Below are 16,095 nucleotides of genomic sequence, written 5' to 3'. Positions count from 1 at the left end.
CTCCCGCATTAGAGGCAGACGCTGTACCATCTGAGCCACCAGGGAAGTTCTTCGACAGTAATTCTTACCATTTTATGATCATGGTATCTAATTTCACATATACGTAACTTTGCAGTTCAAACAGCAGTTTAAGAATTCCTATTCCTGTCTTACAAAATAGAATGCAAACCACCAAACAGCAAAAGACATTTCTTACATTTCTTTGCACTTCCTTATCAGAAAGCACCTGACATATTTCAGCACTTTAGAAACTGAAAAGTGAAGTTGCTCAGTTGTGTCCGACTCTTTGCGACCCCATGGGCCATTCAGCAATTTAGATGTCTGCTATTTATTTCCACTGATGGAAAATACTTATAGATAAAATTTAACTGTATTTAGATAAAGTTAACTGGGGACAATCTTACTTAAAGAAATTGGATTTTATTTTATATATGGAAAGAGGTAAGCTAGGAAAATACTAATTTTGATGACTTTTAATTGCCACATCAATTAATTTTATGATGTGCTTTTTAAGATGCTTAAAAAACATCCACCCTCTTAAGTCAATTGCTTAAATTACTTAGCAAATCTCTTGTTCACAGAGTGCAAAGAAAAGTCCAATGTCTCCCTTTATGAATCATATCTCATATTATAGATTGAATATTAATTTTATTAAACATTTATGTATATGTATTTAGGAGATGCTAAAAATCATAAATAAAACTGTTCAGTAGGTTAACACAAAATTATTCAAAAAGCCAAGAAATTTAAAACTCAAACATAAAACTTAACCACTGATAATCTTTCACAGTGAGTATGAATGAATAAAGAAAGCTGAGTGCTAAAGAATTGATGGTTTTGAACTGTAGTGTTGGAGAAGACTCATCAGAGTCCCACGCACTGCAAGGAGATCAGCCCTGAGTGTTCATTGGAAGGACTGATGTTGAAGCTGAAACTCCAATACTTTGGCCACCTCATGCGAAGAGCTGACTCATTTGAAAAGATCCTGGTGCTGGGAAGAAAGATTGAGGGCAGGAGGAGAAGGGGATAACAGAGGATGAGATGGTTGGATGGCATCACCGATTCAATGGACATGAGTTTGGGTGAACTCTGGGAGTTGGTGATGGACAGGAAGACCTGGAGTGCTGCAGTTCATGGGGTTGCAAAGAGTCGGACACGACTGAGTGACTGACCTGAACTGAATGAATGAATGAGAATTTTATTTTTAATTCAAAAATTGTTTTCCAAGAGTTTAATAGAAATGTAGAATATCTGCAGAAAACAGAGAATACACATTTCAAAGAAATTGATATCCAATTCTTTAAGGGTATTCTGTTTAAGCAGGAAACTAACCTGAAGTCTCAGAGTTAAGGAATATAAGACCTGGTAAATAAAATGTTAAAGGCACTTAAGAAAAAAAAATATCAAGCCGGTTTTTTTTAGCAAACCTTTACAGAATATTGAACTAAGTCACACATTGAGGAGCAGACTTTTTTAAATGAGGGAGGAAGTAGATGAAACTACTCTGCCTTTGAAGAGCCCTAAAAAAGCACTAGAAATAGAAAAAAATGTCCTTAACATGGTAAAGGACATTTATTTAAAAAACCATAACTAACACCACACTCAGTGGTGAAAGAGTAAAAATTTTCCCCTTAAGGCCAGGAACAACTTTCACCACTACTGTTCAATATTGTACTGGAAGTCCTCTCAGAGGACTTAAGGAAAAAAAATACACTGAAATTGGAAAGGAAGAAGTAAAACTATTTCTAGTTACAGATGACTTAACTCTACACGTAGAAAATCTCTAAAAATGAACAAGAGCTAATAAATTCAGCAAAGTTGCAGGGCATGAGATCAACACACAAAAATCAAATGTGTTTGTGTACATCAGCAATTCAATTAATAACAGAACCCCAAACAATAATATACACAAGATCAAGTTACTCAGGAAGTGACTTGGATGCTAAAAACTACAAAATATTGCTGGAGAAATGAAAGCATACTAACTAAATGAAAGAACATTAGTGCTCATGTCTTTAAGATGAGCAGACTTACTATTGTTAAGAGGGCAATTCTTCACCGAAGTATCCCACAAACCCAATATAATCCTGATCAAAATACTTATCAATGATTTTGCGGAAACAGGAAAGCTGATTCTTTATTAAAATGCAATGTGCAAGGGTCCTCAAACAAACAAAACAATCTTGAAAAAGAAAAGAAGGACTCATACTTCCTATTTAAAAAATTAATACAGTTACGGTTATCAAAAGAGTGTGATACTGCCTTAAGGACAGACATCTACTGTATGATTCTCTTTAATGCACTATCTAGAAGAGGCAAATACATAGAGAAAGCAGATTATTTGTTACCAGGAGGATGCAGGGAGGCAGGAATGGGGAGTGATTAATTAACGGGCATTAGGTGTTCTGGATGAATAAAATGTTCTGAAACTAAAGGGAGGTCTTGGTTGCACAACACTGCATAGCACTGTGAACGCACTGAATGCCCCTGAACTATATGCTTTTAAATGGCTAACTGTATGTTATGCAAATTTAACCTAATTTTTTTTTTCTTTTTAAGTACCACTGGGAAAAAGAAAGAGGGGAATATGGGAAGGATGAAACCAGTTTCCTCTGAAGAGCCCAGGGTTCAATATACAAAAAACAAAAAAACTGAGAACGAATGACTTATGCCAAGTGCTGGTATAGTGTGTAGAATAATAGCCTCAAAAAGATGTCTACATCCTAATTCCTGGAGATGTGAGTATGCTAAGTTACACAGCAAAGGAGAATTAAAGTAGCAGATGGAATTAAAGCTGTTACTTAGCTTACTTTAAAATAGGGATTTATTCTGGATTACCCTTTGTGGACTCAATGTAATCACAAGAGGCCTTAAAATGCGAGGAGATGGGCAGAGATGTTGGAATCACAGTGACATGACACGACAAAGGCTTGACTTGCTACTGCTGGCTTGCAGTTGGAAGGGGATCATGAACCAAGGAATGCGGACAGGCTCTAGAAGCTGGAAAAAGCAAGGATTGTTTTCTCAAGCCACCATGAGCAATGCACCCCTGACAATACCCTGATTTTAGCCTAATGAGATCCATTTTGGATTTGTGATCTCCAAAAATATAAGATAATAAATTTGTGTTGTTTTAACTCACTGAATTTGTGGCAATTTGTTACAGCAGCAGTATGAAATTACTATATAACCTGGTACCTAGAAAGGGGATATTTCCATAACAAACACCTAAAAATATAGAAGTGACTTTGGAAGTGGGCAGTGAGCAAGAGGATAGAGAATTCAGAGGAGCATGATTTTAAAATAACCTTAGGCTGCCTTGAATAGACTATTAGCAGAAATATGAATATTAACAACTCTGCCAAGTGAGGATGAGAGGAATTCCACAAGGAGCACAGTGTGGAAAACCTACTGCCTTAAGAGAACACCTAAACTGTCATGAATGGATCATCTGGTAGATAGGAGAGGCGCTACTGGTGAAAACTCAGAAGGAAATGAAAAATATGTTATAGAAAACTGGAGGAAGCCTTGTTATAACGAAAGAAAGCTTAGCAAAACTGTATCCTGTAGTTATACAGAAAGCCAAGCATGTAAGAAATGAACTCTGCAGATTTCCAAACAGTGTTCAAAGTCTGGACTGGTTTCTTCTCACTGTTTACACTAAAATGTGAGAAAAGAGAAATCAAAGGTAAGAAATAAGAAACGTTCAACCAAAAATTTAATGGGTTTAATCCAACCAAGATTTAATGGTTTAAGAAATTTTGATTTTATTCAGAGTGCAAAATACACCAAAATTGAGATTCATGGTCAAAGCTGCTCTTAAAAAGGAGGGTGCAGACGCACAACCTTTTGCTAACACTCCAGAGAAGCCAGAGTATTCCTCACATAAACAGTCTTTAAAAAGATGAAGTGTGTGACTCACAGATCCCTTCAGCCTTCTCAGCAGAAGTCAAAAACAGTGATAAAATTATCTAGGAAAAAAAAAACCTGGAGGATCCCCTTGTCTAATGGAATGAATGCTTGTGTCACACATGAGAAACCCACAAGATTCTTGAGAACTTTATACCAACAAAAACTCTGCCAGCTTGGATTTTAAGGGACACAGCACAAAGTGAAAGGCTGTCAAATAGTCAAAACGCTACGAACAACAAACTGGTTGTAAAGCTACTCAGCAGCAAATACATGATAACCTTCACGAAAAAGAAATCTTCATGAAAAACAGGACAGAAGCTTGAAAAGTCACAGCCTACAGAAAAATTATTACCAGATCTTGAAACCTGAGTTTGCCTGGACGGATTTTGAAACTGCCGGGATCAGTGACACCTTTAATCTTTTTCTGTTTGAAAGGAAATGTCTATAACTCTTATCCTATGGCTGTCCCCATCACTGCATTCTGGAAAGAGGTAGTAACTTGTCTCTTGATGTTCACAGGTTCATAGGTTAAGAGGAATTATTTTCAGGGCAGATTATACAAAAGCCTCACTCATAATTTATTTAGGTAACAAAATTTAGAATGTCTAATTCAGTCCATTCTGAAGGAGATCAGCCCTGGGATTTCTTTGGAGGGAATGATGCTGAAGCTGAAACTCCAGTACTTTGGCCACCTCATAGGAGGAGTTGACTCTGGTCAACTCAGTTGGAAAAGACTCTGATGCTGGGAGGGATTGGGGGCAGGAGGAGAAGGGGACAGAGGATGAGATGGCTGGATGGCATCACTGACTCGATGGACGTGAGTCTGAGTGAACTCCAGGAGTTGGTGATGGACAGGGAGGCCTGGTGTGCTGCGATTCATGGTGTCGCAGAGAGTCGGACACGACTGAGTGACTGAACTGAACTGAAGTTGATGAGATTTAGGTAAGGTTTTTTAATGTGGAGTTAAGGCTGTAATGAGGTTGACAAGACTTTGCAGATAGGATAAATGAATTTTGCATGTGGGAAAGAAGTGAATCTTAGGTCAGAGGGGAGGCTGTGTAGGTACAATAATGACTTTCCAAAAATGCCACATTTTAATCTTCAGACTTATGAATGTGCTTAACAGAAAGGATAAAATGGGATTAATACCACTAATTAGCTGACCTTAAAATACGGCGATTATCTTGGATGATATAGCCATGAGTACACAGTGTAAAGGAAAAAAACTTCTATCTGAAGGAAACTGGGAAAAGGCACATAAGAGGTAACATCTGAACCCAGCTTAACAGAAGCAGCAGAAAGAAGCCAGGAGGAAGAAACAGGGCACACAAGGACATGGTGACCCATAAACACAGCATGTAGACCTGCGAGCAAAAAGAAAAATGGATGCATGCTGCAGATTAAGGAAATTGTCTTTTATTGGTTGCTTGCTAAGAGTTTAAAGACAGATGGATGCTGAATTTTACATATTATTTTTTATTTTGGAATCTATTAAGATAATCATATAATCTTTCTCTTTATGTAAAAATTACATTGATTTTTCTTATATTAAACCAACCTATCATACCTAAAATAAATCCAAACTGGTCTTGATAAATTCTCGTTTTTATGTATTATATGTGGGGTTGCTAATATTTTATTTAATATTTCTGCATTTACTTTTATAAATGATATTAGACTATCATTTATCATTAGGGCTTCCCTGGCAGCTCAGTGGTAACAGATCCGCCTGCCAAAGCAAGAGATGTAGGTTTGGTTCCTGGGTCAGCAAGATATGCTGGAAAAGGAAATGGCAATCCACTCCAGTATTTTTGCCTGGGAAATCCCATGGACAGAGAAGCTTAGCAGGCTACAGTCCATGGGGTTGCAGAAGAGTTGGACATAACTTAGGCTTCAGCAATACGTGACCCATGAACTTCCAGATGTTCAAGCTGGTTTTAGGAAAGGCTGAGGAACCAGAGATCAAATTGTCAACATCTGCTGGATCATCGAAAAACCAAGAGAGTTCCAGAAAAACATCTATTTCTGCTTTACTGACTATGCCAAAGCCTTTGACTGTGTGGATCATAATAAACTGGAAAATTCTGAAAGAGATGGGAATACCAGACCTGACCTGCCTCTTGAGAAACCTGTATGCAGGTCAGGAAGCAACAGTTAGAACTGGACATGGAACAACAGACTCGTTCCAAATAGGAAAAGGAGTACATCAAGGCTATATACTGTCACCCTGCTTATTTAACGTATACGCAGAGTACATCAGGAGAAATGCCAGGCTGGATGAAGCACAAGCTGGAATCAAGATTGCTGGGAGAAATATCAACAACTTCAAGATACGCAGATGACACCACCCTTATGGCAGAAAGTGAAGAACTAAAGAGCCTCCTGACGAAAGTGAAAGAGGAGAGTGAAAAAGTTGGCTTAAAGCTCAACATTCAGAAAACGAAGATAATGGCATCCGGTCCCATCACTTCATGGGAAATAGATGGGGAAACAGTGGAAACAGTGTCAAACTTTATTTTTGGGGGCTCCAAAATCACTGCAAATGGTGACTGCAGCCATGAAATTAAAAGACGCTTACTCCTTGGAAGGAAAGTTATGACCAACCTAGAGAGCATATTAAAAAGCAGAGACATTACTTTGTCTACAAAGGTCCATCTAGTCAAGGCTATGGTTTTTCCAGTAGTCATGTATGGATGTGAGAATTGGACTATAAAGACAGCTGAGTGCCAAAGAATTGATGCTTTTGAACTGTGGTGTTGGAGAAGACTCTTGAGAGTCCCTTGGGCTGCAAGGAGATCCAACCAGTCCATCCTAAAGGAGCTCAGTCCTGGGTGTTCATCGAAAGGACTGATGCTGAAGCTGAAACTGCAATACTTTGGCCACCTGATGCGAAGAGCTGACTCATTTGAAAAGACCCTGATGCTGGGAAAGATTGAGGGCAGGAGGAGAAGGGGGTGACAGGATGAGATGGTTGGATGGCATCACTGACTCAGTGGACATGGGTTTGTGTAGACTCTGGCAGTTGGTGATGGACAGGGAGGGAGGCCTGGCGTGCTGCGATTCATGGGGTCGCAAAGAGTCGGACATGACTGAGCACTGAACTGAACTGAACTAGCCACTAAACAACACCATGACAAATTAGGCTCTAACTTTCCTTTCCTGTATGGTCTTTCTTGAATTTCAACACCACAACTGCGCTGGCCTAAAATAAGTTTGAAGTATTTCTCCCTTAGCTGTTCTTTAAAAGGTTTTGAAAGACTGGCACTATTTCTTCCTTAAATGGCTAGTGGAATTCATAGATGAAATCATCTGTACCTGAGTTTTCTATGATCAAAGATTTTAATTATAGATTCAATTCCTTTAACAGTTACAGAACTATTTGATTTTGTTTGTTTTAGTGTCAATTTTGTTAACTTGTATTTTTCTAGAAATTTATCCATTTCACAAAAATTTTAAATTCAAGTCATTTATAATATTTTTTTAAGTATATGTACATTCTATAATAACACTGTTTCTTTCATTCCTGATGATGATTCTTTTCTCTCTTTCTTGTTTTCAATTTTATTAGTGCTTCCTCACCCACATAAAACCCACAGACATCCCTTTTGGATTGGCTGATGCTCTGTATTATATGATTATTTCCTGTATCAAAATTTCTGCTCTTATTTTTCTCTTCCTCCTTTTCTTGGTTAATTCTGCTCATCTTCTGATAAAGTTTTACCTCAAAAATTTTTGCCATGTAGCACTTTCACCATCATTCATCTAAAAATATCTTCTCATTTCCGATGAGCCTTTTGCACAACCTTTGTTTCTGATTTCTAGTTTCATTCCACTGTGATGAGAGAACATATTTTATATTATTTCAATCCATTAAGTTTCACCTGTGAGTCCTATCAAACATTTAAAGGAAGAAACAATGTCAGTCTTACATAAAACTCTTTCAATCCTTTTACCTTTGCTTACACCTGTTCTATGACTTAACATGGTCAATTTTTACAAAAGTCCATTTTTAGAAGAACATACATTCTGCAAATGTTAGGGGGTAACATGCTCATTAAGTCAAGCCTGTTGATCCCACTGAAATTTTCTATACTCATGCTGTGTTTCTATATTGTTTTAATTACTAAGAAATGTATGTGTTGAAATCTCCCATTATAATTTATGGATATGTCCATATATCCTTAAAGTACTGTCAATTTTTTACTTATCTTGAGGGCATGTTGTTATGCATACAAATTTAGAATTATTGTATGTTCCTGGTGACTTTAAACTTTTATAGTTATGAAATAATCACTATTTCTTATAATTTTTTGGTTTAAATTTTACTGTATCTGCTATAAATATGGTTTTCTTTCAATTGTCATCTGTCTAGATTGTTTTTTTCCTTAATCTTTACATTTAATATTTTTTTCCTTTGGTGGCCCTTTTTTTTGGGGGGGTGTGCCTCATGGCCTATCAGATCTTAGTTCCCTAATCACCTAACCAGGGATGAAACCTGCATCCCTGCAGTGGCAGCACAGAGTCTAAATCACTGGAAGTCCTCCTGTTTGGCTGCTTTTGAGAATTTTTTCTCTTTTCCTTGATTTTCTGAAATTTCATTATGGTGTGTTTGAGTGCTTCTTTTTATTCATCCTACTTGGAATTCTCTGACCTTCATGAATCTATAGACTGATCTTGCTCATTTATTTCAAAATATCCTCATTCACCTAATCTCCAAATATTGCTTCTGCTTCATTTAAGATAATTTCTACAGAGTCATCTGACTCGTCAATAGTAGTAATTTAAGTTAGAAGACAGTAAGATTCTATCTTTAAATAACCACCAACCTAAAACCAGTAAAAATATTTCAAGAATGAAGGCAAAAGAGTTATTTTCAGACCAACCAAAACTGAAAGACATCACTACCAACAGACCCACACTAAAAGGAAATTACTAAAGGGTATCCTTAGGCAAAAAGATCTCACTGCAGGTAAAAATCAGAGATCCAGGATCAATGGAGAGCAACACAGTGATAGATACATAGGTAAAGTTTAGATGAACACTGACTATACAAGACACTGTCTTTAGGTAACATGTGTATGTGTTTGTGTACCTATGTATGTGTATGAACATAATGTACTACTAATAGAGAAAAAGAGTCAAATAAACAAAAACTAAGTGGTCTAAGATAAGTTAAAAGGAAAAAAGGAGAGATTAGGCAGGATAAACAGAAAGCATGAAGAAAGATGAGACTTAAGCCCTAATAAATACGTAAATACATGAAATTAAAATGGATTAGATGTACCAATGCCACATTTTTTTCAGCAAGGATTATAAAAAATTACTTATTTGTAAAAACCCACAGGACATGTAATACCAAAAGTGAACCTCAATGCATGCTACACTTTGGGCCGTCACACAGGGTCACCCATGGTCACGGATGTGCACTGTGGTGCCGGACACTGGCGGTGGGAGCAACTGTGGAAACAACAGGTATATGGGAACCCCACAGTCTTGGCTCAATACTGTGGTCAGCGAACTGCTCTAAAATACATTTTATTACTTAAAAAGTCATTCAGTTTAATGACCAGAGATAAGTAATCCCAAAAGTAATAACTTTATGCTATATAAAATATAAGCTTCAGTTAAAACTTAAGCTTTAAATGAGAAGAGTGACCTGTAAAACTTCATTCATATGAAATATAAGGTAAAATATTATTGTTCACTTTGCAGTTATCCTTTGTAAAAACACAAAACAAATAGATAAAATCAAAACAATTTAAAATATATTTAACATGAAGTCAAAATCTTGATTAACATGTATTGTTGTTTAGGTATTATCCATAGATAACACTAACTATGCAAACTAGTGCTGCAGTCAACAGGGTCACAAAGAGTCAGACACGACTGCGTGACTGAACTGATGCTAACTATTTACTTCGAATAGTAAGTCTTTGCGAGTAAAATGAGAAATTACTACCTAAAAAACTTGACTGAACACCAATACTGTAAAGCAATTATCCTTCAATTAAAAATAAATAAATTAAAAAAAAAAAAACCCTGACTGAATCTTGCTGGTAGTTAGAAATTAGTTAAGAACCAGGAACCATGCAAGTACTACATAAGCTTCATCTCATATTGTCTTTTCAGCATTATGACATAGGTACTTTCACAAGGAAATGGAGGCTCTAAGAAGTAAAACAGTTTACCAAAAAATAAAAAATAAAACTGGAAAAGTCAAGGTTGGATTCCACATCTGACTGAAGAGCTTAAAATCCTAACCACTACAGAGCAGTAACTTTCTTTAGTAGTACTCATTTTTTGGCTGCACCGGGTCTTTGTTGCTGTGTGCAGGCTTTCTCTAGCTGCAGTGAGCAGGGGCTACTCTCTAGCTGTGGTGGGCAGGCTTCTCGCTGCGGTGGCTTCTCTGTTGCAGAGCACAGGCTCTAGAGTGCACAGGCTCAGGAGCTGGGACACAGAGGCTTAGCTGCCCTGTGGCTAACTGCCCTTAGTCGAATCTTCCTCGACTAGAGGCTGAACATTGGCAGGCGGATTCTTAACCAGTGGACTACCAGGAAAGTCCTATTTTCTACTTTAATTTCTTGATAAAGAAATAATGAAAGATTCATGATCTCATTTCTAATTACTTTGCCAGATTTTCTGCAGAAATGGATATAAAAGAAGTTTTAGAAGACTGTTGCAATGCATGGCTGATAAAATCAAATTAATATATATGAATCAATCAAAGTGTTTCTGTCACTTTTTTCCTTATTTAAATCTGTACTTAAGTAAGGATGCAATCCAACTGCTATGTTGTATTACTTCATCTGCCACTCTAAGAACATATAGCAGTATAACTTCAGAGTTAGTTCTAAGTCAACATATGCAGTAAACTGAGATGGAAATGAGATAATCTATGACTAATGAACTACTGTTAGAGCTAGAAGCATCCTAGAAGACAAGTCGGAAGCAAAACACCTGTGGCAAACTAGAAAAATGGTCTTTTGAGGAGAAAATGAAATTCAATCAAATGCTTATGTACTATAATTTAGTATTTACTGACCATTTTCTATATGCCAGGCACTGTACTGGATACTGGGAGCAGAGAGAGAAGATGGAGAGACAAGAGCTCCAATACTGACAGGCGCAAGTACAAAAGGTACCTAACTTGAGGGGAAACGGGGAAGAAACTAGGAAGAAAAGAGGTCAAAAAGGATTTACTACTGGAACTGACATATGAGGCAAGTCATAAAGGATAAATAGAAAATGGAACAGGTAAAGAAAGGCAAAGAACAAGATATACAAAGGTGCACAAACAAGTAAAGCAGAGTCCATTTAAAGAAGTGAAAGCATTTCATGCAGGATGCATAAGGAAGACAGGGGAGGAGAGAAATCAGAAGGCCTATAAAGGGTCTTCATGAGGATGAATTTTATCTTGAAGGCTAGTGAAGGAGGTTAGACATGAAAAAGACATCATGTGAAAGGTAAGAAACGGTAACTGATGTTAAAAGAGAGAGAGAGAGTAAGGGTGGTAGTGAAGATGGACAAAATACAAAAACGTTATGTAAATAGACACAGAGAACAAGGGAAAGGCAAACATCTAGGACGTTTCTAGTGTCATTAACTGAGTGAATGATGATGCTGTGACTGAATATAGAGGTATGAGTATCAGGTTATCACTGAATACCTCAAGTGATAACTGAGTCCTGTCCTTCAAGGGTCAAGGAGAAGCTTTCAAGAAGAATCAATATTTAGTACGGGATTTAAAAGATGAACAGAAAGTATGACAATGGGCTGGAGTTTAAAAGTTGGTGGTAAATGGGAAGCACTGGTCAATGATAAAAGATGAGGTGAGAGAGGTCAGAAGCTGACCTGGCCTTTATTATCCAAGCTATGAAGAATTATATTAGGTTTACATGGAAGAAAAAGAAAGGATCGTATTTTTATTTTGGAAAAAAAAAAAGGACTCTTGACTATAAGATGGCCTAGACCAAAGTTGAAAGATGTCAGAGTGGGTGGGGGTGGGAAGAAAGAACCCAAGTAAGAAATGGCAGTAGACACATCTGAGTGAAGACTAGATGTCTATGGGGTGGAATTAAGCTTACACACCTTCTCCTGTATAACTGCTCACCTATCCATCCACTCTTTTAAAAGCAACAAATTTACCCATCTTTGAAAACGAAGTCATATTATTTTTTAAAAATATCAATAGCCAAAGGATTTAATTGCAAGTCACAACAACCCCCTCCCCCTCCTTGCCCAAATCAGGAAAGACTTAAAGAAAGAAGTACATTTTGGACTTTAAAATATAAGATTATTATCACTTATTTATTAACTAAAAGATAATAAAAATGGATTAAGAAAAATAAATGGAATCCTGATTTAAAACCTGTAAAAACCAAAATTCTGGTATGTGGAATTGAGAGGATGGCGGTACCATTTACCACGAGGAGGCAAGGAGTGTGTGTATGTGTGTGCATAGAGAGAAAAGAGAAAAGAGAAAAAAAGAGAGGGGGAAATAAAGGGGTGGGGAGGACTGAAATGGGAAAGATAATAATAAATACTTTTTATTTTGTGTGTTTAGTAAATACAGTTTTGAATAGGCTGCCATTAGAGGCACTTGTGAGGCATTTAAGTACCAATATCAATTAAGCAAGGATATGACATTCAAGACTGAGATACAAACATTTGCTACTCAAGAGAGAAAAGTGGGCTGGCGACAGAAGTTTGGACGTCAGCAGCATAAACAGGGCAACTGAAACCCTAGGAGTAGCTAATACTCGTGGAGAATACACAGTGGTAAGATGGTAAGTGGTAAGATGGCCTAGGACAGAGCCTTAAAAATCCTATGCTTTACAAATTGATAATGTAAATGATGTCCACAGAAGAGACTTAAAAGATGTACCAGATTTAGCTAAAATGGAAATCAGAAAAAAAGGTTATCAAAAACTATGGCAAGAAAGTGTCTTTTCAGAAAAAATAAGTGGTCAACAATATCCACTGTCGCCAAGTTAAAGACTCATATGTCTGTGGCATTTAGCATCAAGGACATAATCTTTATTTATTTATGTTTTTAGCTTAAAGATTTATTTTATTTTATTTTTTTTAATTTTTATTTTTACTTTATTTTACTTTACAATACTGTATTGGTTTTGCCATACATTGACATGAATCCACCACAGGTATACATGCGATCCCAAACATAATCTTTAAAAGAACAATTTCAGTCAAGCAAAGAGAGAATGGAAAGCAAGGTAGCAGAGACTATAAGCAAAGGAAAATCTTTCAGGAAACCTAGTTATAAAGATGACATATGGAGACTGGAGAGATTTCTAATTGATGGAGAGTTTTTTGTTTTGTTTCCTAAAAGCAAGGAACCAGTGGACAGCAAAAGGGTGAAGATATATGATAAAGGAGGTTTCAACAGAAGAGGTCCCTGACGTGGCAGGGGATGGGCTTCAAAGCACAGATGAAACAGGATCTTTCAACAAAGGAGAAGCATATTAAAACATAAAGCAGAGGGTGTGTGTGTGTGTATTTTCCACTCACATAAACTTATATAAGGTCTTATAAAACAGAAAAACTATATAAATTACGTTGCATCTATATACAGAAATTATAACAATGATGTTTTTTTCAGTGGTCATGTATGGATGTGAGAGTTGGACTATAAAGAAAGCTGAGCACAGAAGAATTGATGCTTTTGAACTGTGGTGTTGGAGAAGACTCTTGAGAGTCCCTTGGACTGCAAGGAGATGCAACCAGGCTATCCTAAAGGAGATCAGTCCTGGGTGTTCACTGGAAGGACTGATGTTGAAGCTGAAACTCCAATACTTTGGCCACCTGATGCGAAGAGCTGACTCATTTGAAAAGACCCTGATACTGGGAAAGATTGAAGGCAGGAGGAGAAGGGGACGACAGAGGATGAGATGGTTGGATGGCATCACCAACTCGATGGACATGGGTTTGGGTGGACTCTGGGAGTTGGTGATGGACAGGGAGGCCTGGAGTGCTGTGGTTCATGGGGTCGCAAGGAGTTGGACACGACTGAGACTGAACTGAACTGTTCTCTGTGAGATAAGATCTTTACTGTTTTATTGTTCTTTCATATTTTTCAAATTTCCCATGATAAGCATATAACTATTTTTTAAATGTCTCTAACTTCTGAATTATAAAAAGTAATTCACCATTAAAGGAGAAAACCTAGAAACCAAAGCAGAAAGGGGAAAACAATATCTATAACCTCTGAATGTGCTGCTTTCATAGGTTGACAAAAATATGTCAGCTGTACTACTTAAGCTAACATTTTCTCAGAAAAAGGAACATTAAGAGTAACACTGAATTAGAATAATCAAAATTGACATGTGACTCTACTATCATTCACAGACATAGAAGAAAAAGTGAACTCCAGCTTCCTCTTAGCTACCCAAATCTCCATTTTAAAATAGGATTAGTAAATCTCCACTTAGGTAGAATTCAGATTTGGAGGCTTATTATTCATTTAGAAATAAATTTTTACAATACTTTTCCTTCCTAACCATGATGATTTTTACTATTTAATTATTAGTAACACCCACAACTAACATTCATGCTCACTGGCAACACTTTAAAAAAAGGAAATGAAAAATGCAAACTTACAGCTGTGGTAAATTTGGTCTAACGAAGGGATCATTTTCTGCTCCATTGACTGCTTTGTTTTTCCTTTGTTTTGATTCAGAATTGGTAGAGGGTGCCTGAGAATTATTAGCTGTGGGAGGTTTGCGTTTGGCTAGAAGTTTCCTTTGCCTTTCAATATCTTCCCTTTGCTGATTCACCCATTCTTGTTGCCTACATAAAAATAAATGTGGAAAAAAATTAACCTTCCTTTACTTTTCACATTTAAAACATGAAAATACATTAGTAAACATGAAAAATCACATAATATAAACATGTAACGTTATGGTCCCACTCTTGTGAACCAACACCTTCTCACTGTCCTTTTCTCACTGGAAACATACATTTTAAAATGAGGTCTTCCCTAAACCCCCTGAATGAGAAAGATGTGTTGCCACATATAACTTGACAGTACCTTGTAGCTCCCCATCTTCTCTTTTCTAACATATATATCTATGGACACTTGATCTCAATATGTCTGGTTAGACTAAATCACTCCATGAGAAGAGAGACAATTATTTCATACCCTATATGTACCCTAAGTGCCCAGCATAGTGACTGGCACATGTTAGGCATTCAATAAATATTTCTTGAATAAAATAAACCAGCTATTAAAAAAAAGAAGTAACAATTAAGGAGTAGGTTTTATACAGTCATCTCAGCACTGTTTAAACAAAAACTTATAAAAGACAAATGTGAATTTATTAATAAAGTGTTATCTTCTAAATGTATCTCTGTTAAATTTCAGGGAAGGGTAAGTGGTGTACTGAAATGAAACAAAAACTGACCTTAGAAATTTAGAAGAAAAAAGGAATTTTGACACTTTAAAGAGAGAAAATACCAAGAAAAATTTAGATGGCATTGAAAAACGGGCAACTAATTTAACTAAAAATATTACTGTTTCCAATTGAAGCTTTTAAAAACCATCCTCTCATACAACATATTAAGCCTGTTCTAATATAATTATCTTCCCTCTTAGGTCACCTTACCACACTAGGAAAAAATTTTTTAAAAATTAAATGGTGATTGTGACAGGATGTAGAATTTTGTCTAATTCTTTTATTGCATCAATTGAGATGATTTTGGTTGTCTTCCTTCACTGTATTAGGTGACATATCACACCGATTAATTTTTGTCTGCTGACCTATTCTCAAACCAGGAATAAATCCCACTTTGTCACAGAGTATAACTCTTTTAATGTAAAAAAACAAAAAACAAGAAACACATAACCTCCATGGTGATGGTACTCAGATTTAGAACAAGTCAAATATTTCAATTCCTCACTCCTTCACCCCTATTCAGACCAGGACTAGGGAACTTCCACTCTACCGACAAAGACTTGTTTTACACATGTTTCAGAGTCCCATGATCCCAGTCAGGCTGTGCAGAACATGAAAGGGAAGGAATGAAGGAGCACCCAAGTAAAAGAGCAAAATGCTGGAGAAAAGTCTCAAGAAGAGTAAGGTTAGAATATGACTTTAATCCAGTTTTCTACTGGAAGTAAGAATAATTTCAGTTTATTTAAAATATTAATTTTAAATCTAGAGTACA

The 16,095-nt window shown here is 36.6% G+C and overlaps 1 protein-coding gene across 1 annotated transcript in view; it reads right to left on the bottom strand.

Moving 5' to 3' along the window:
- Nucleotides 1–16,095, bottom strand: part of TLK1 (tousled like kinase 1) — a 174,860-nt gene that overhangs the window by 32,004 nt on the left and 126,761 nt on the right. Inside the window, exon 11 of the mRNA XM_052659646.1 lies at nucleotides 14,530–14,718. Within this exon, the coding sequence (XP_052515606.1) occupies nucleotides 14,530–14,718 (189 nt within the window). The remainder of the gene's footprint in view (nucleotides 1–14,529; nucleotides 14,719–16,095) is intronic.

Source organism: Budorcas taxicolor, chromosome 2 (assembly GCF_023091745.1).
Source record: "Budorcas taxicolor isolate Tak-1 chromosome 2, Takin1.1, whole genome shotgun sequence".
NCBI classification, from domain to species: Eukaryota; Metazoa; Chordata; class Mammalia; order Artiodactyla; family Bovidae; genus Budorcas; species Budorcas taxicolor.
This window is presented reverse-complemented; position numbering and strand designations above follow the sequence as displayed.